The sequence below is a fragment of the Anser brachyrhynchus genome (assembly GCF_964034855.1).
Source record: "Anser brachyrhynchus genome assembly, chromosome: 8".
Lineage (NCBI taxonomy): Eukaryota > Metazoa > Chordata > Aves > Anseriformes > Anatidae > Anser > Anser brachyrhynchus.
Window position 1 is genome coordinate 29,489,777 of NC_137702.1, and position 21,516 is coordinate 29,511,292.

The 21,516-nt window shown below is 33.9% G+C and overlaps 1 protein-coding gene across 3 annotated transcripts in view; it reads left to right on the forward strand.

The window, feature by feature from the left end:
* The window catches only part of CDC14A (cell division cycle 14A), a 55,852-nt gene that overhangs the window by 14,095 nt on the left and 20,241 nt on the right, over positions 1-21,516 (forward strand). For 2 of the 3 annotated variants that reach the window (XM_080602469.1, XM_080602467.1), the window contains 5 exons: positions 2,795-2,887; positions 7,181-7,260; positions 15,647-15,713; positions 17,996-18,058; positions 20,787-20,874. In XM_080602469.1, coding sequence (XP_080458595.1) covers positions 2,795-2,887; positions 7,181-7,260; positions 15,647-15,713; positions 17,996-18,058; positions 20,787-20,874 — 391 coding nt within the window. The remainder of the gene's footprint in view (positions 1-2,794; positions 2,888-7,180; positions 7,261-15,646; positions 15,714-17,995; positions 18,059-20,786; positions 20,875-21,516) is intronic. The other variant, XM_080602468.1, reaches the window with a different exon arrangement.

The window sequence follows — 21,516 nt, forward strand, 5'->3', positions numbered from 1 at the left end:
TTAACAAGTACTATTTTGTTTCATTTTATATTCTAGTGATGTGTGAATGCTACAGAAATTTTCTTGTTGGTAAAGGAAAATATCTTCAGTGCTCCACAGTATATGTATTTTAATCTTTTAAAAGTGAAAGGTGTTTTGCAACTGTATTACTGTATCATCTTTTAACTATAGCTATTCTATAGACAACTCATATGGAAATTCATTGTTGAAACACTTTTGGTTCCTTCTGCAGTATCTAAGGAAACTAAAGCTCTACATTCAGGTGGAGCTCTGGGGCTGTTTCTTTAAAAAAAAAAAAGTTTAAAAAAAAAGACACCACCACCAAAGCTGTCCTAACACTTCTCATTGAACCTAGCCAAAGGACTAGACTTAGCCTACTAAATGTGTTTGAAAAACCAGCAAGTTTGTTTAATAATACTAAGCTAGTATGTTTAACAATACTAAGCTAGTTTGTGTAGCTTAGTATTGATACTGAAAGTGTAATTGAGTTGAGAATTTGTTCACATTAATAGAAGCAATCATGCATGCGGCACTTCAAGCAGCAAGTCACTTAAGCAAGCATTTGCTGTAAACTTTGATTTTCTTTAACCCATGTGCAAACAAAAATAGTGGTTCATTCTATCCTGATGCAATTCTCCTCTGCTTGCTGTGCTGTAAGCCATTCAGTAGCATCAGTTTTCAATTTTGTGTTAAAGCTGTAGTCAGGATTAAAAAAAATAATTAAATATTCCATATGATCTGTATGGTTCATAAATATTATGAAATTGCTTTTTGAAATTGAAGCTGTTAAAATGCTACATTGGTTTCATTTAAATGTTCTGGGAGCATTTAAGGCGGGCTATCACTCTTTGGATCTTGCTGGTACAAAAGCATTTCAGAATTGGTCTGACTTGATATGCCTATATGGTAAAAAAAAAAAGTCTGTTCTGTAAAATAAAACATGAAATATGGTATTGTTAAGTAGAACTCCTGCTAGCTAGCAGCCAGTGCTTTTCGCAGTTTCAAGTGGTATTTCAGGTGAGCTGTAAACTGTTACGAAGAACTTCGCTTTAAAATAAGTAGTAGTCAACAAGTTATAATTGAAGTTCTGTTACTGTTGCATAACTACTGTAATCTTATCCCACCCACATATCATGGGTGGAACTGCAGTTAGAGAACACTAAAATTAAAAAATTGAGGAGGGGGAGGAAAGGAGGGATCTTAAAATTTTGACAAGTTTTAATAATAATTGAAAGCTTCACTAATTAAATAACTACTTATACCCTGTATGTTTGTATATACTCCGAGAGATGTTGCTGTTGATCTCAAGATATATCTTCCAATCTATGCAATCATCCCTCTCAGCACCTATAGTCCTATTTAGATGCACACACCGGCATTAGCTCTCACGCCGTATCCACCTATGGAAGTTGGGGGTAATGAAACCAGCTTAGAACATACAGTTAGAACTGCTAATTAAAGGCACCACGAAGGGTGGGAGTAAAAAGCTTACTGTGATGCGTTTATCACTTTTCTCCTGAGTTTATCAGCTATGGGTGTTTTAGGTATTGGTTTTTTTGGGGTGCAAAATTTGTTTCTGCAGTGAAAGCAGTCCTAGAATTTGCAACAGGATTTAAGATAATATTCAATGTTTATGAACGTATGGAAGTGAAACATAGTGGCACTAATTAAATAAATAAAACATAATCCTGCTGCAGTTACCCTATCTCCAACCCCCAAATGTCATCAGTGCCAAAAGTAAGAGAAGAAAGTAAACTGTCAAATAGGATTTAAAATACTGAAGTTGGGTAACAGCAGCACTGGAATACAGGCAGTTTATAAAATGTTGTGCAACTTTAAAAAATAAAAATACCCTTCAAGTATTTAGAAACAGAATCTGGTGTATCTGTTGATGACTTCCTCAAACTGTAATAGAACCATAGAAAACTATCAGGAAAAGCATGCGTGACAAGGTTTCAAAGTATAATAAAATTAATAAAGTAATGTAATAAAATTAATGTAATAAAATTAATAAAGAAAAAAAATAAAAATTGCAATAAACAGTCTAGCTTGCCATTTTTAAGTGACAATTTTCTCTTCAGCTTTAAATAGCTTTGCTGCAGATTGTCCTGATTATTCTTTTCTGGTGCTTCTTGGTCTTGTTTTCAATGGGAGTTTTGTTTGCAGGATGCTGACAGACTTCTTTTCTTTCTAAATAAAGAAGAATTGCAAGTCTTACAAGTTTTGTCTGTACCTAACCTTTTTTTCAGGCTTTTCACTTGCACAGTATTTTTTTTATAAACTCTTGTTATTAAAGCTATCAAAGTATGTTGTCTGTAACCCAATTTTTAGGTAGTGTAGAGGATGAGGGTTGTTTAACTTCAGTGTTTCTTTTTTAAAAGAAATTGACTGTCTTCTCCGGAGAATCTTTAGTATGCTGAAGAGATTTAACATACGAGAGTCTGACAATTTCAGTGATTTTGAACAGCTTTCATAAGCTATTGTTTGGATATTTAGGAAAAAAAATATAGTATCTTATATTGAATGTGTTGATTCAACTGCGTTTTATAGAATAAAGTAGCACAGCAAAACCAATATATTTGCTATGGAACAGCGAATGCTTCCCTGCACTCTTATCTGTAATGTAAGAAGATAGTTCATGCTACCAGTATTTTTTTCTCCTTTAATTTTAAAAGACTATAAGAATTTTTTGACTTATCAGTTTACCAAAAGTGACTACTTAAATTGTTTTTAAATTTTATTCTTCTCTCAGTAAATATGGTGTTTTTTAAAAATTATTTTTATTTTTTAACAGTATTTCAGTCTGTCAAGAAAGAAGATAGTTTACTATACCAGTTTTGACCAGAGGAAACGAGCAAATGCAGCTTTTTTAATAGGTGCATATGCCGTAAGTACTAATTATTGCATGGATACTTCTAACCTTCCTTAAGAGACATCTCTTTTGTGTAAAATAGCATCTCAAGGGATGTTCCCTTAGGGAGGTAGACAGATTTGTCATTTGGTTCTTCTATAAGCAATCTTTGAAAATTCTGCTGTATGAGTTCTAGAGAGGCCTTTTCTTTGTCACTTAACTCCATTTACAGTACAGGGAGTGGCTTTGGAACATATTGGGGGGGAGGGAGCACGTAGTATGTGTACCATGATGTGACTGTATATATACTCCATAGCAGGTATCCGGTGGCTCATCACACATGAGAGAAGGTAGCTTATGTGTACAATAAGGTAAACTAGTGTGCCACAACTACATGCACGTTTAACCCTAGCTTAGCCTGTGTTAAGCTGCTTATAGCTCTTAATTGCTAGCATAGGCAAGTGGTCTGCATCTGCATATGATACTCTGCTGTCAAAGACTAGTAGATACTGTAAATATATTCCAATTATTAGAAGATACTCTGTACCAAGAGTAAATCTTTACTAATACAGTGCTACCAATGCAAAAAAGTATCCATTAACTATAAACAACTTATATGCAGCATAGTCACTTTCTAATTTATCTCAATTTAGTGTGACACTGGAAAACAGTTTGCACAAAGATATCTATTACTTTAACATTTCATCCCAAAATTGTCTATATGTGTGTGTATTCCTCCAATGGAAGTTCAATCATATTCTTCTATAGTGATTGATAATAATGCCAATAAATTCATAAAATTAATTTTTCTAAAAAATTATTTATGAGCTGTCTAATAATCTGATTTTTTTTAAACTACAGAAGCTTAACTTCTGTAATCCAAGCATATTAATTTGGGAAATAACATTGGAGCATTTTACCTCTAGATGCTATATGCAGTTACATGCATTAGTTGTACACTCGTGAGCTACATGGTAGGGAAGTTTCTGATCTGAAGGAATCTAGTCATGATCTTCAATGAAAGAACAGTTTGTAGTTGACAACTTGACCATATTGTTTGATGATGAATTATTTTATTCAAGGGCTTTTGCATTTGTGTCTTGTCCTCAATTACATAAGCTTTTTGAGACAGAAAGTTCCACAACTTTGAACTCTACCAATGTGTGAAAGTTAATTGAGAAAGCTTGCTTTATTTTTCCTGGTGCTAAAATATTAAGTGTAAAATGAAACGTGGAAAATAGTGGATCATGTTTTAGGAATGGGTTTCCATTAATTATTATGCAACTTAGACTGTTCACTTAAACAGCTTCTTAGACAAGTTGAACTGAAACACTCTAATAGCTATTAAAATATTTTAGTAAGAGTCATGAGTTTGAGAGAGCTTAAAACTTGATTCACAACAACTTACCTGTTTGTAAATTACATCTCAGAATGATTCATTTTCTAAATTTTAATTTTTGTAATGGATTTTCAATGTATTTGGTTAATCATGTCCAGTTGCTAAATTCATGTCCTTGCTCTGAAGAATTCTGCAAGGATTACTTTTTGTCATAAAACTAAGATAAAGATTAAAACAAACAAACAAAAATAAAACATTTAAAACAGGAATAGAAGAAAGTGAAGATTTTGCTGATCTTACAGAGAAGTTCAGGATTTCTCCTAAATTGCCGGGACTACTACACAGGATGTTCTGTGAAGTCAGAAAGGACTACAAGAACTCCCCACTTGTCATCAAAGAACGCATTCTTAGTGGAATCATGAAGGAGGGTGCATATTCTCATGTCTAATAATGTATGGATGAGTTGAGGGGTGGAGCGGGGGACGGAAGCCACTTTGCATAATGTTAAGGTATTCATTGTTTCTCTTCTGGTTGGGGAAAAAAAAAAGACCCCTACTTGTTTGTGTTCTCCAGTATCTGTTTGAGTTCCCTGTGGGAGAAGAATAGGAGTAATACTAGTCTGTATCCCTAGAGCTGGCAAGTAGTAGGCATCTTGCAATTCTTCTAAGATCAGAACTTGATTAGTGGACCAAAATCTGACTTCTGAGTAGTCTTGGTGAAACACAATACTTACTGTGACAAGCTCTGAAAAGAGATCCACTAAGCTCTTTTTCCTTTTCCTTGTAGACAGCAGATGGGCTGGTCATATTGCTTTCTCATGATTACTATAAGTGTGTATTTTGGTATCAATAGCTTTTATTAGAATTATGTAATGCTAGTGTAAGGGAAAAGCTGTTGAGTTTTTCGGGTCTTAAGTGTTATCAAAGCAAGTGAGACTGAGTAATAGTGAACTATTAAGGCAAGTTCAATCACTTGCCTGCAGGAATTTTTTTCATAATTTAAGAATATAAATTAGATTTCTGAGCCCAACCTGCAGCTTTATGGGTTCATTCTCTATTAATCTAAGCATATCCCAGTACTGCTCAAGTCAGTAATCTCTCCCTTGGAAGGTCGGCCAGTACAAAGGCTTTTCAGCTATTGCACCATGTACAGTTTCTTTGCAGTTTCAAACAACACCTCAAATTGCTTTACATTTGCTTCACAGAATTCTTGTGATAACCTAACAGCAATAGAATAGATCTGTTCCATACACTTTTAATTTGAAAATGTATGTTGGGGGTGTGAGCAAGATGAAACCAAATTGTATTTGTAATTATAGTGGATGAATGTTAAGGTGGACTTGCAAAATACCCTTTTTGTTTCATAAGCTTTTTGGAACATACATTAAATATTTTCTTGGCAGTGTGCATGTGGCCAGTATTGCTACACATAATGTGTCTAGCAGGAATATGTCCCAACTGTGAAGAGCTTTTTCTTCAATCACATGATTATTCAGGAAATTCAGAACATAAGAATGGACATGTCAAAGGGGAAAGAAATGCTATAAAACTTGTAATATTTCAGTCTGTTTTTTATGGGTAGCAGTGCCCCATGATGTGAGTTAGAGAAGTGATGTGGTGGGAACAGGGGATGAACCTATTGTAAAGTAATTCTTGAAGAGAATTAAAAGTGACTTTACAGGGGGAAAAACACAAAACAACTATTATTATTTTGCATTGATCTTTTGAAAGTATAATAGTTTATGTAGAGGGTTTTGTCCCAGAGTTATACTAGTAGTTCAAAGTAGTGAAATCAGTGATAGCTGGACAACAAGGATGAACTTGGACCTTCTTTTCACTGCATCACCACAGTTTTTCAGACTAAAGCAAAACAGTTTTTTTTTCCCCTTTTCGGTCTGCCTTGTACATGCTTGAGTAAGAAAAGCAAGAAAATCTACCTACCATTTTGATATCTTACAGAATACTGAGAATTCTGTTACCTTGATACAACTCTAGGCATAAAACAACTTGCAAAGATTCTGGGAGTGACCACCGCTTAATTCTGTGCTAATGTGCTTAATTTGTATTCAGCAGTAAAATGTGCACAGAATGAAGGAGTAGCCATGTAGGTGCTGTCTATAAGGTGAGTTGGATAGTAATGGATAGGAAAACTGTGCTGCTGTGTTTACAAAACATTTGCACATGCAAAATATGTCACTCCAAACTGGCTGAGGTATCTATAAATAATGCACATAACACAAATTCCAAGCTGGTTTTATTTTAGGAGCGGTTTTACTGCACAAATAGGATTTGAAGTGCAATGAGGTGTTGTCTTCTGATTTCTTACTGTGATGTTTCTGGTTTCTTACTATGATGTTAAGCCAGTGGAACTGCTGGCCTTCAATGATATCAGAATAAGCCTTGGTTTAGTGTGCTGTGTTAACTATAAGCTGGTCTCATAGTAACAGGTTCAGCTTGCTGAATTGGACATCTTGTTTGCTAATGGGTAGTTTGATACCTACAATTAGGAATCAGAAAATGTGCATGTATAAAAAGTTTCAAGTATATATTCACGTATATATTGATGGAGAAATTTTTCCTTTGTCAGCTGTTACCATAGTACTTCTTTTGAATCATCTGAAGTTGGGTAGAGTACTCCTAGTATAGATGCCTGTTTTTCATCTTAACACAATGCTGGATCTGTCTTAAAATGTCCCAGTTGCAGCACTGCATGATTAAAAAAAAAGAAAAGGGAGGGGGAATGGACAGGTAACACAACAGAAATCCCAGTTTATTTTGGTTTCTGTTGATTTCTGAAACTTTTGTGTTATGTTGGTTTGTCTTCTCTGGTCTGCAGATGGCCTATGAGCTGGTTGTAAAGGAGTGTGGTATATATTTGGAAGAGTAGTGGTTTGAGGGTAGCATATAAATGGTTAATGACTTCTCAGGATCAGGGCTGGTTATTTTTTTTTCCCCCCCTCCATCTTCATTCTCTTCTCTCCCCCGCTTTAGGTAATATACTTAAAGAAAACACCAGAAGAAGTGTACAAGACGCTGTTGTCTGGAACTAATCCACCATATCTTCCATTTAGGTATGTGAATATGAAAAATGGGCATAACTTTTGCTTTTGGAATTTGCTAAACATACTTTTTTTTCAGATTCCTCTCCCTTCCCAGAAAATGGTTTCATGTCTGATACAGACATTATTTCAAAATGACTGATGTACAGAAAAAGAAATGACTTCTGGTGGAATCGCTCGGTGTTGGAATAATGAAACTATTTAGGTTGATTTTAGTTTTAAGATAGCCAGTCTTGCAAACTTTCAGGTTTAGAAAATACTTGTTAGCATGTTTGTGATTTAGCAATTAAAACTTTTCTTTATGATATATCATGATTTACTATTTGGAAGTCATTCTTACCTTTTATACTACTTAATACCTAACCAGCTAGACTTATGTGCATGAAAGTTTTTGTTTTGTTATATTTTCTGCTTTACAGAATAACTATAGAAGTTCAAATTAAGCTATTTGGCCTTTCTGTTTTCAATGAACAGCTAACTTTAATAATCTGCCTATATTCTCTGTAGCAAGGTAGTATTGAGGCCGAGATCTGAGGACTTTTAGCTATTATGGCTATCTAAAAGACTTCCAGATTTTTTTTGTCGTGTGAACCATGAAATGTCATTGTGCTTTAGAAATAAAAATACCTCATGCTATTATGCAAATACAGGTGATGTCTCATAGGACAACTGCAAGATGGTCAAGATCCGCTTTTCCAGGGGAGTCAGCAATTAGCAAGTAGTACTCACTGTCAGCTGATGCATTTGTAAATGTGGACCTACCTTGTCTTTATCAAAAGCTTCATTTGATTCTACAGCCACTCAGCGAAGGAATATCTGTTTATCTCTAGCAGTTTGTACAGGGTAATAGATTTAGGGATGATAGATTTATATGTCAACACCAGTTTAACTATAAAATCTTAAGCCAATGAATACATTTTAAAGAACAGTATCAAATCAGTGATTGCTTTTCTCAGCAGAGAGTTTATAGATGCATCTGATCGTTGATAGCTATGCAAGGTTATTGATATCTTTTAAGCTAATTTTAAAAAATACTTCATAAAATGCATAAAAAGATTACCTCTTATAAACATGTCAGTGTGTTTTTGTTTAACATCTACAAATTCTATATAAAATACAGGAATGATGACTTAAGTTAGTGTATAGTTTTTTACACCTTTTACATGTGTTGTCATCTGATGCTCTGCTAATCTAAAATAGTTGGCATCGGTCCCTCCATTTACAGAAGGTTCAGCTATTAGAATATTACTCCAAGAAGTTCTTTGGAGCAAACTATATTATTCTGAGCACAGAAACAGTGTCAGTTTTTTCTTTTGTCCCCTTATTTTGGGGAAAGCAACAAGTAAAAATCTTCACTGCAACATTTCCCTTCCTTCTGGGGATTACTGTGTAGCATTTAAAGGGAGTCTAGAAAATTGATTCTCCCTTTCATATCTAATAGTGTTGTCTCAGTGGTTCAACTTTGGCAGGAGTTTAAGAACAATTGAATAGTATTTCTTTCATATAAGAGTTTTTAATAATTAAACCAACATAATTTTTTCAGAATCTTGAGCTTATCAAAACCTTGCTTAAAAAGCAAATTGTATGTAGTAGAGTGAGACGCAAAACTTTTTCAGTAATGTAGAATGTGTGTAATCTCAGAATAGCTTAATTTTGTTTACCTATTTCAAAAACTTTACCATTCAGAATTATAAGAAATTGCTATGTCTTTAGGTTCCTTCCCCACTTCTTCCCCTGCCACAGTAAAAATTAAGGTATTATTTGTACTGACAAAGCAAAAAGCTTAGTTATCAAATCCTGAAATTGTAAAATGGAAAATTGAGGAGGATTTTTTTTTCCCGGAACTTGTTTGTTCAAACTGAAGGCTATAGACCTTTGTCTTGTAACCAATCCCTTAGTATGATACATGTAGTAATAATTTATTAAAATGCTGTTTCTCCTTTACTGGTAGGGAGTAGTGAGAATAATGTGACTTTTTTGAGGCTGGCAGGAACCGCAATAATAAACTCAATGGCACAGAATAATTTTGTTAAATCATTATTTAATTTTAATAATGAAGTTAACACAATTGTGTTGTTAATAATTAATACTGAAATTAATAGATATGCATTCAGAACAAATCTTCTGAGTCTGAATTCACGAGATTCTATTCCAAAATAGAATAGGGATCAGGAAATGAGAGTTCGTTTAAAAAAAAAAAAATGTAAGAAACAGCAAGATTTTATAAAGATAGCTTTGTCGTGCATAAAAAGACGGTTCCATGTTACCCAGTGGAGAGAATACTAACTGAATACACTGAAGAAGTCAATGTCTGGCAAACAGACTACTCAGTTTTTGCAGTCTGAATTGTCAAAATTTATTGCAGAAGAGTAATCCATTCATTCAGTTTGCCAGCTTCAGGAGAAGAGAGCAGTAAATGTCGTCAGTCTTCTGATGCTTAACTCTTCTGCAGGTTGCTGGTAGATAAATGATGGTGTCAAACTTCTTTAAAGTAATAGATGCTATCCATAGTTCCAAACCTGTCTTCCAAATCTGTCCAGAGTGTTGTGTATGGATTGTTGTAACCCATTTGTGAGAATCCATGGATTTTGTGAAGATAGGCTTCTGGGACATAGTCTCACTGTAAAAGAAATGTAAAATCTTTTTCCTTTTCTAAAGGAAAAAAAGTATTATTTCCTATCTACATGAGGACAGAGGTACTTTTTTATCTTGCCCTTTATTACCTTTCTCTTCATCTTCTCCAGAGCTAACACTGAAAAACATAAAACATGCAGCAGGCATGTGCTGCAAGTGAAAAGATCTTTTGTAAATAAAGTCAGTATGCATAAAATAATGTTGTTTTTCACATCAGTCATCTAGCTAGATGTGAAAACATTTTTAACCACTGTAGTAATAGAATGCTAAATTTAATTATACATAAACCAGAAAGAAGAGGGTATATCAGTACATCAGGTGTAAACCTAGGCAAACAACCTCAAGAATGTACAACAGAGAAATCTTTAAAATTGCTAGCTATACTTTAATAGACTTAGATTTACCCTGCACTCTGCTGATACACAGGTTCTCTAAGCAGTAGTTTGCTATCAGGTTGTTGCTTCTAAGATAGGCTGTATGCCAATGTCCTAAAGTTTTCTGAAGCTTTTCTTAAAGTTTTCTTTTAACTGTGTTAATTTTGGCAAACATGGCTAATTCAGACATTATTATCCTAATCCATGACTCTTGGTAGAACAAAATACCTCTTGTTCCATATTCAGAGGAAATCTGTAGCCTAACTTAAATTGATCATTAAAGTTGAAATCGTTCTGTACTGTTGATTTTTCTATAGGCAGGAAGGGCAAATGTTCTAATTTCCATTGATGCTCTTAAGCTTCTTAGAACTTATTTCTCACTGTTGTGACTTTTCACTGCATTATTTTACTTCATCCCAACCACATTCAAATGAAGAAGTATATTCTAGAGTGGAAGAAATTTAATCAGGTGATCTCCCTTGAGATTACTCTTGCAGCTAATACCAGTCAAAAGAAATCTCAATATGTGTGGAATGGCTATGTTAGTAAACTGCTTACTGAAGAAGTAAACTTTTTTTCTTTAAGCTCCAGAGTTAATGTGTATGTAGCTTTTTAGTGTGTATAAAATAGGTCTTAATTCCACTTTTCAGTTCTTACATTCGGTTGCTTTTGCTATTCGTATAACATGTTGGTTAAAAGTAAAGCTTTTGGGCGGGGGGGGGGGTATGGATTTCCTGATTTTTTTTTGTTTGTTTTCCTTTCTTCTTCTTCTGGTGGATTTTCTGTAGTTTGTTTGATAATTATTTTTGTTTTGTTTTAACACAGCACTTAAGCTATTTTCAAGGATAGAAGGGAGTCAATCTTCTTGAGCCAGGGCCTTGCTCTCCAGAGGGAATATGGAGTTCTGAGCTTTTGGAAGAAAGCTTTTATATGCTAGTAGACATAAGCGTCTATATTTCTTTAGCATTCTTTCTTAATTTGGTGTCAGGCTGAAAAGCACTTAAGTTTCTTTTGGTGCTGCTTTAGACTATGTAAGGTCTTGGCACTGGATTAGAGCCTAAGAAGATTCAGTTACCTGTGTGGTATAGTTTATCTTGCTGGTAAAGAAAACTGTGTAATCTAGCTGTACAGGAGGTGAGAAAAAGAAGACTGAGGAGATGAACTGAAGGAGTCTGATAAGATAGGAGGCTAAGTAAGAAATGAGGAGTCAAAGTTAGGGAGGAGGTATTTGGGATTTGAATTTGTAGGAAGAGGCTGGAATAGATGTATAAGGAGCTTAAGAATTGCTGGGGTTGAGAGAAGGGCAAGTAGATCTGTTGAGGGCCTGCAATGGGTCAATCTATATCAGATGGGAGCAGGGAAGAAATAATTTATTCCTTCTTCCCTGGCTTTCCAAGGCCGTTGAGATGATTTTCTTCCACTTGTGTGTTGCAAGACATTGAGGCATCTCTAGTGCAAAATACAGCATGATACAGACGCTCAAGCAAATTAACCTGTTCTGTCACTGGAAGCATTAATGCCACGTCAGGCACTATATCTGGTTGTCATCAGGCTATGCTGTGAAAAAACAAGTTAGTGCTATGAGGAAGTTCGCCCTCCCTCCATATAGTTAGCATTTTAAAAAGGGCTAAAATGACTTTATCAAATGACAATGAAAAATGTAACCCGAATGTCTTGTGCCTTTCCTCCTATTCTAAGGTTTAGGAAGGAAATAATTGGGGATATTACTCACAGGTATTCAGTACTTACTGTCTTGAATTTAATTTTTTTCAAGCCTGGAACTTAGATATTATATAACTTCTGTAGTACAGGTTATCTCTGTTTGAATAGTTTCAAGTGTAAGAGTTTATCGGTGTGTAGTGATGAAAGGTTCAGTGTTACAGCTAGATTATTTAACAAGTTTGTTAATTTGATATCTGAAGTGTCTTCTATTTGGGAAAAAAACAACCGACAACTTTCAATAGATAGAAGGAAGCTCTGCAAGACTGTCAGATTCTTCACAGAGTCCTGGCGTGTGTTTACATGAAAAGATCACCAGCGAACTGATCTACTTTCATCTAGCTCAGTGACCTCAGAAGGCCTTAATCGGCTTAGATCTTCAGCTGGGTATTTCATTTGAAGACAGCTTCAGTGAATATTGTTCAGGGGTGGAAGGAAATCAGTATACCCCGCTTACAAGTTCTATGGAAATTATTTTATTTTTGTAATGGAAATAACAAAGATAGAGCAGGAGGATTAGACACTGCTGTATTTGAGAGACTTTCATCTTATTTTTGGCTGACTCACTGTCACTTGGTGATGCTCTAGTCTCCTGAAGATCTTGTGCTGTATCTTCTTGCTTCCTCTTAAGAAAACAGTACTAACACCATTTGAAACCATCATAAATAAGAGTTTCCTATTATAAAACTGCTTTGGATTTTCAACTTGAACTGCTCTGTATTGACTTCAATACAAAGAGAAAAAAACAAATGTATTTTAATTTAGTTGTGTTAAATCTCTAGATATTACATGAATTTCAGAGCTAGAGTTTAGGTTTTATTTCTTTATTTGCAAGTGCTAGGGAAACAACTTATTTTGTTATTGACAGCATTTAGAGGTTTGGTAAAGTAGAAAGCATTACGCAGTATTGAGGTCAGCTCCGATAACTGAAATTGGATGTGGGATTTGCAGCTCTGTAATGCCAGCTCAGATTTATGCTACATCTGTATGTCAGAAATATTCACACTTTTTCTGATTTTGATAACCAAATAGTTATCAGGTAATCGTTGCTAAAGCACTGTTTGAAAATGAAGCTGGTTATGCATTTAGCCATAAAAGATTAAAAGAATACTGGAATGAAACACATGATCAACAACAGAAAACAGCGCCCACACTGTAATACCATGCAGGAGACGTCTGTGTATGATCTTTTCGTTTCACATCAAATAACAGAAGTCTTCCTTTTCTCTGTGTTTTCTTTAACATAGACTTAACAGTTAAAAAAACAAACAAACAAAAATTGTAAATCCAAATAGCTCTTTTTCCATCAGCAAAAAGCAAAATGTTTTTGCATATGTATAAGTAGTCCCAGTAACTTAAAAATGACTACGGTCTTAAATGTAAGCACGTGCATTAGTTTCCTGTAGACTAGTAGACAAAAGAGAAGAATAAGTTTAAGTAGGAAGAATGTATGGAATTTTAGTTTCATATGAATTACTATGTTTCTTTGAAGCTAATAGAAGATTTTTCTTCTGTACATTAGTTTTCAGCATACAGAGTCCTCATGGATTATACATAATTTCTGCCAGATCAATCCTTTTCATTTAATACCTAAAATTTAATACCTGTAGATAGTTTAGCCTAAAATTCTGAAACGGAGAACAGAGAAGTTTCAGAAAGGGGGAGTGCATCTAGAATTAATTCTAAACAGGCAGTTGTACTTCTGGAAGCTAGAAATATAGACATGTTTTTTCCTAGCTTTACCCTGAAAAAGGAATGGGAGGCCTAAAATAAAAATTGTTATGGTGTTAAGGACAAAAATAGCTCAGATTTTGTTCCATTTTACTTGTTTTCCAAATTATTATATAAGTAAATTTTATGATTTCTTTTTTGTTACCGGGAGATATTATGGCAAAGTCTCATATAATATACTCTGTATTTGCCACAGTGCATCAAACATCATGCTTTCCCTTGAAGCATTAGATGATAGTAAGCCACTGCTTCCAGGTATTATGTCAGTACCATGCTGCACTGCCATTCATAGCTACTGTTTGTTTGTTTCATTACATTTTAGTAATTAGTGTTTTATCACTGTTCGTTAGTGTTTTATCACGTTCATTAGTGTTTCATCACTGTCTACCACAAAAGATAGATGAGGGTGTGAGTTTTTTAGATGCAAGCTCAGTGTGCACAACTTCTAGCAATAGCTGTCTGTGGGAACTGTAGCTAAGAAAACTCTATAGCTGAAATTGTGATAGGCTTACCTCGTGTGTCTTGGTCAAGTTCTAGGTCCTCCTTCCCTCTCCATCATACCACTTCTTATTAATTGTGTTGCTTTTTTTCTGCAGTATTTTATGTACTATTGGTTGAAGTAGTTATAAACAGATACAAAATCATATTTTTGTTACAGCAAAATAACCTAATACGGGACATCTGTTACAATCATGTTTTCTATTCATATTTCTCTAAATAATTAGTTTTGTGGTTTGCATTGTTTTAGGTTTTGTTGTTTCTGTCAACTCTTTCATGAAACTGTTATAGCTTTTAAAGATTTTTCTGTTATGTACATGTTCCCATTTGGTCCTAAAGATTTTTTTTTTCTCAGAAGACCTTTTTCTTTTCTGAAAAGCTTATGACAAAAAGATCTTCAACTTTTCTCTGTAGAAAAATATATTGTCTTTTAGGTTTATCGTTTACTGCTTTGATATAATCTGTTTATTTAATGAAAATACTCTATGGCTTTACATTTTGAAAAAACTTCTTTGCTAGATTTGAATATTGAAGATGTATTCACACTTGGAAATTCCCATTCTAAAACATTGCGTTAAGTATTTCTTTTTGTAATCTAATAACTTGAAAGATTTTCTGGAGTAAACTGTAATATGAAACTACCAAATTTGTAGCTTTTAATTTTCCTAAATCAACTATGTTTTCTGTGAACATTGCTTGCTTAAAACTGCTGTAATTCTGCTCTTAAAGAATGTGTGAGAGTATTTTACTCTTTAAGCACTTGAGATTGAAGGACCGTATTGATACTACAAATTTCATACTAAATATAGCAAGTAGATTCTCAAAAAAACCAAAACCATTCAGTGAAAGATTGAAATTTTGAATAAATTATTAAAGATGTATCTGGCTGAAACCTAGTATTTTGTTATTCTCACAAATTGCAGTTCTTAACATTTGTGATAAGATAGCTTAGAGCAAAACTAAAAAAGATTTCTTAAATGACTGATTAAGAAGTCACTGTTAAAATGCAGACTGGTCTGAAGCAAAGTTTGAGAAGTACTTTTTCTTTTTTCCACAAAACACGTTGCTGTTATTTTTTATGTTGGTGTCTTACTTCTTGAATGTTTTGCTTTTTGCCATTCTGTCATCTTTAAAAGAGGAATTGTTGTTTTCAGAGTGGCAGAATCAAGGTCACGTAATTTTCAGTTTTGTGTCTATTCCATGTGGGTACCTGACAAAAACATGCACGTAACATAATTTACAGTATCAACTCTATTTACACTGAGCTACATCCTTGGTAAGGGTGTGCTTTAGCATGGAAGAGCTGGTAAAGGAATGTCGTCTTGGAACTTTAATACAGAGCTCTCAGAGGGGATTGAATAGCTTGAATATATTTTATTGTGTGCTGTCTTTCCCTAAGTTCTAAAATAATAATGTTTATATTTAATTTGTTAAATCTATAGGGATGCTTCATTTGGGAACTGCACATACAATCTCACAATCTTGGACTGTTTACAGGGAATAAATAAGGTAATCATGGTTTTCCTTAGCAAAACAGGTTTAAATTGTCTTTTAAAAAAGTGAAGTAAAACACTCTTAAAATACATTAGAAGAAAATCTGGTTTCAAAGCAAGATGCATGTCAATGAGTAGTGTGCTGTCATGAAGTCTAAGTTACTGAGAACTGTGTTTGAGTAGTGACAAGGGAAGAAGGGAAAAGAAGGTTATGTTTCTGCTTGGTTAGCCTTTGATAACTTTCTGTAGCTCACTTTATGAATTAGAATGTGCAAACATCCCAGGCCCCATCTCAGGGTGGGGTTGCAGGTAATGCACTAGATCTGCTAACAAATCATTTATAAACATAAGTTGATAAAATCAAGGTACTTCGGTATTCCGTGATTTAATCTAAGCACTGTTTTTTGCATTTTTTTTTTGTGGATACTTAACTCCATTTCAGTGTTTGACACCTATTCTTTCCAGAATTGTTTAAAAAGAATGAAAACTAGTGTTTCTTACTAGTGTTATGGCGTGTCATTTAAAAAAGTTTGTCAACGTGCTTGTTAAAGCTCTGCCTTGCATGTGCTGTGGTTTCAAAATATGTATAATAATCAATGTAAAAATTATGAATTTATCAAAAATAATTTGAAAAGCATAATTTAAATTGCTAAATTTGTGGTTATGGTCCTGGGGAAAATTAATCTTCAGTGCTGCTTTTTAAAATGTTATTTTACGTTTTAATTGTCAACTTGGTGTTACAGTATATACTTGATACTGTAAGCAAAGATCAAATTTTGTTCATCTAATTTCCCAGTGATCTTGATGAGAGGAACAGGTTATATAAATGGTTCTGTACTGACACTTTATAGACTATTTGTAATTCTTAAAAGTATGGCAAAACAAGTGTTTCTTAAAAATTGAAAAAAGGACAGATCAAGCTTAATATTTTTAGTTCTGTGGGGGTGGGAAAGGAGCTGTCAGTTAACAGTCAGACTCTTAATTTGTGTGGCTTTCTACAGATCCTGAAATTCTATGAAGCAGTCAGTATGATTTATCTACAACAAACACGTCAAAAGGACTCTGAAAACCATTTTTTCCTCTTCTGTTCCCATAAAATTTATTGAATCTTTGTCCAATTCACCTACAGAAATAAAGCTGCTTTGAGCAGAAACTGTATGGCTAAATCTAAAGTAAAATCTTAGTCTACTTGAGTAAATTTCATGACTTTGTTGCATATATTACATGCACATAATCCACGGGGCCTACAAATTCTGGAGTGTAGCCATCTAGCCATGCTTCAATGAATTACATTTTTCTAGATCTGCCATTCAAAGAAACCTCTCCGTATCTTAGGTTTCATGACAACATTGTCTATTTAAATAAACTATTTTAGTTTTGCCTAAAAAGAAAGAAAAATATTTGTAGCAAAAAGTGGTGAACACGATTGTTTTCTAAAGCTTAGATATATGGTCTTTTGTTAACACACCTTAATCATAGAATGTTGTGCAATGTCTATACTTTCCAGAATGTGTTAGATTCAGTATAAATATATGCTGCAGAAATGTATTTCACCAATTCTTTGGAATAAATTTGTGGTATCGATAGCTTATTCATAAAATTGTTTTTAATATTCTGTCATATACAAAGCTGTAGTACAAAATTGAGTTATTAAATAATAGTACAGGAATCAAATACAAAACTTAATTTCTTTCAATCATGTAATAAATCGTGTCTACCATAGTCTTGTTAACTTCATTCTATCAATGGAATGCATTGAGAGAAGTATTAACAACAAATCACAAAATACAGGTTATACACAGTACTTGTATCTGTATAAGATTTTTGCCTGGGTATTAGGGTAATAAAATCAGAGTGTCATATTAAATACAGAAAAGCAATAAACTTTTTTTGTGCATTTTGGTCATAAAATATAGAATGTTAAATATATTCAGCACAGAAATTATCAAATGACTATATGACAAAAAGGGAATTACTTTTTGTCATCTGCCTTAAAGAAGAAAAACACAGGAGCGTGTGGAGACTCAGTTTTAAGATTTAAGTGAGATGCAACAAACTTATGTCACATCATAATGTCTTTGAAGGGGAAATAATGAACCTGATGTTTTTGGACATCGTTAAAGTTTTTGTTGTCTGTGTTGTTAATCTGTGCAAAATTGAATGTTGTCTTAACGTAGAGACTTCAGCAAGCCAAAAGCACAAACATCTAGTGATTTAGTTTTAATTTTTAAGAACAGCATTACAAAATGAGATTATAAATCATACTTAAGAATGAACTGACACATTGTTGCCTTTTAGGCCTTACAGCATGGATTTTTTGACTTTAAGACATTTGATGTGGATGAATATGAACACTATGAGGTTTGTACATTTAATGAGTTTAAAGTGTCTGGTTTGCCTTAAAATAAGTTAGAATACCTAGTATCCCACAAGTTTAAAATATATTGGAAAAACATTTTAATTCAAGTAAAACTCAGTCTTTGTATGTACGGTAAGTACATGAAACCACAACCCAGTTCCCTTGGTTAGGTAATCGTTGGAAGCCTACAGATATCTGAAACTGTATTCTGTCTGAACAATATGCAAGATGAATATCATTACAATGCGAGGCACTGAAATTGCAAGAAATCTGTTTTCTCATAGCCTTCCTGGCTTCTGGGACTGCTTTCATGCTTTCCCATTCTTCTTCCAGGATATGACTCCAAGTCTCTCAGATGACCCACATAATCTGTTTTCTTTCAACACCTGTGGAACAGCTTCTTGAGATGCTATTAGTCCTAGGTATATGATAAATTTTTGTATAGCCATATAGATTAAGCACATTCTGAGGTCACTTTTTTGTATCAGTGCATTATGTGGGGATTCTAGTAATTAAAATACATCTAAAAGATTTCCCTAATGAAGTCCCAGAAAGCTAAAATGTCATTCATTTTTCTGCCACTTGTCTTACAAGTGAAGAATAGATGCTCTGGGTGGCTCTGGATTCCTTCAGGACTTTATTCTGTAATTTAAAATGTAAGCTGTGTAAGTTCTTCTCATCTCTATCTTCTAGTAGTAGACAGTCATCTCAAGCAATATTGCTGCAGAGAATCTTTGAAATATGCTCTTGCTGCACCTGTGAGCTGTGCTGTGTCCAGAGGAAATTCCAGGCCCAAAGTGTATATCCAGATTAGTTGGGTGTTTTTGTCTAATATTTTCACTCAAAAGAAGGAAGAGGGTTTTTAATGAAGACTGACAAACAATGTAGTTGTATTGGAAGTTATTTTTGGAGCTGTCTATAGTTCTTGCTATTGCATGGGTTAGGGAGAAAGATTTATAGACTAGAGGTGTACTAAATGTTTGAATATATATTCAACTCTCTTCTTAGAGTTCAGAACATTAGCGTAGCTTGAGAAATTAGTGTAGCCTTTGATGAACTACTTAGTTTTAGCTTAATCTGTGTATAACAGTAAAATTTTGTTCTAAAAACGAATGGTGGGTGGAAACTCTTAGGAATGTGTATACGTAGCATACAATGAGCTGCCTGAAAAGTATTAGAACAATTGACTAAAGCTGTATACAAAACAGCCCTATTATCTCGTTTAATGCTTAACATCGTTTTACATTTCTGTGAAATGTATGCATGTCTGAATGAATCCTGCTTGCTGTCTGAGTTTGTGAGAACTTGGAATCCTCTTTAATTTTTTTGTCTAGTCTTTGTGTGTCTTCTATTTTATGTATGGTGGTCAGCTTTGTATTTTAGATATGTATACTGTGCTGTATTTCTAGAACTTTAAATGTTCCATCCTTTTGCTATGTTAGATCTTCAGATGTGTAGTTGTGTGGAGAAAAGTTGCATAAGATTTAAAAGGAACAGGCTAATGGAAATTCAGTTTCATCTATAAAGATGAACTATAGAGTTCTTCCATCTTACTACACTATCAAGGCAGCTAATTCCCCTTTTGTTAATCAAGTTCTCAATTTGCCACAGTGGTATTTGCATATAGTGTTGAATATATATATATATATAGTTCAGAGTGGTTAAAATTTAAATTATTCACAAAAAGCTGTGTGCTACAAAGAATTAATTCATAAATAAAACTGGTAATGCAAATATAAAAACAATTCAGATTGATTGAACAGAATTCCTTTATTAAAGGGAGCAGAGGTGCCATGATATTGAGATTGCAGTCTGGAATAGAAATTTGTGTGTTGCGAGGAGCGGTCCTGACTTGGCAGAAAGAATCATTTCACTAGCCCTTACGCAAGCTTGTTAACTTACTGGAGTTTTTGCTGTCTGAGGATATTTAGAGCAAGCCTAATGGGGTTACCTAAGCAAACAGTTGGTGAATTGATTACAGTAATGCCCATTATCAGAACCTTTCACTCATTAAGATGTTTTGATGAGCTGAGAGCAAAAAACACAAGCTTCATAATGCAGTTGAACTGAATGCCATGTCCTTAAAAGTCATGCTGACAATAATTGCATTGCCAAATGAGGAATGGGCAGTCTTCATTTAAAAAAAAAAAAAGGCATTCTTCAGTTTGATCAATAAAAGAATTCACAGAACCTTTCTGAAGTTTTCATTTAAAAATGAAAAGCAATTTTTGCAAAGAGATGCAAAACCTCAGTTTATTTTTTATTTTGATCTATATTTTGCTTCTATGATTGCTAGCTCATTAGAGCTATGCCAATGTGTGAATTTCAGTTTCTAGAGAGAAAGGATAATTGCTTTTGAAGGCTAATTGTTCTTTTTAATTTGGTTTCCATGAATTGGCTTTTTAGTGCCTACTTCCCAGTGCCTTACAGGGAAGCATTTTTCTGTATGTCCTGGTTCCAGAGCCCTGTACGGGACAAATACCTTAAATATAGGATCTGCATTTATTTGAAAAACTTCAGCAAAATTTGTCGTGGCTTTGTTTTATTAAAAGATTTCTGAGAAACAGCTTATGTTTAGTTCCTATTTAGCTTATAAATATAGGACAAACTTAGATTTGAAGTGTTTTAATGCAGCAAGAACATAGTAAAAAAACCATAAGGAATAAACTAATTTTTTAAACTTGTATCTAGAGATATTACAATGTTTTTCTTTCTTGCAATTTTTTCTAGCGAGTAGAAAATGGTGACTTCAACTGGATTGTTCCAGGAAAATTTCTGGCATTTAGTGGACCGCACCCAAAAAGCAAACTTGAAAATGGTATGGTTCAGGGTTTTAAAGTGTATATTTTAGTGCTATTCTTTGAACTTTTTTGTAGCATGTTACTCATATGTAGTAAATGAGCAAAAGATCATAGATGTTTATAGATTGTCTTCAGAAATAATCGTGCGGTGAAGATTTTGTATGCAGTCATAGAACTTAATTTCAAAGGTCTCTTCTAACAGTCAGTGATTTTGATTCAGAGAAAAATGCCAGAAAAACTCAGGTACTTTAGTTATCTTCTGGAAAGTGACACCTGATAGGATAAGTATGCAGAATTAAAGGTGAGTTGCATAAAGTAAAGGAAGTCTGTATTAAGGGTTTTGTAACAAAGGCAAGGAAAGTCTTTAAAAGAAGCTTGTCTTTCCTACTTGGGATAATGGAAGGAACATATGTAATTCTAATGAACATATGGAATATAAAAGAGAAACTTGACTGACAAAGAGATTTGGTCCAGCTAAAAGGAAAGTCAGTCACATTTCTTGCTTAATTTCACCTCATTCCTTGTGCCATGCTATTTTGTTTCTAAGAGCGTGTTTTCTGAATATCTACCTCTTCACTAGTGCGCTCTCATGTTTACTCTAATTGCACAATGTGTCCACTGAAGATTTAATCAAAATCTAGGGAGATAATATTTTGGTT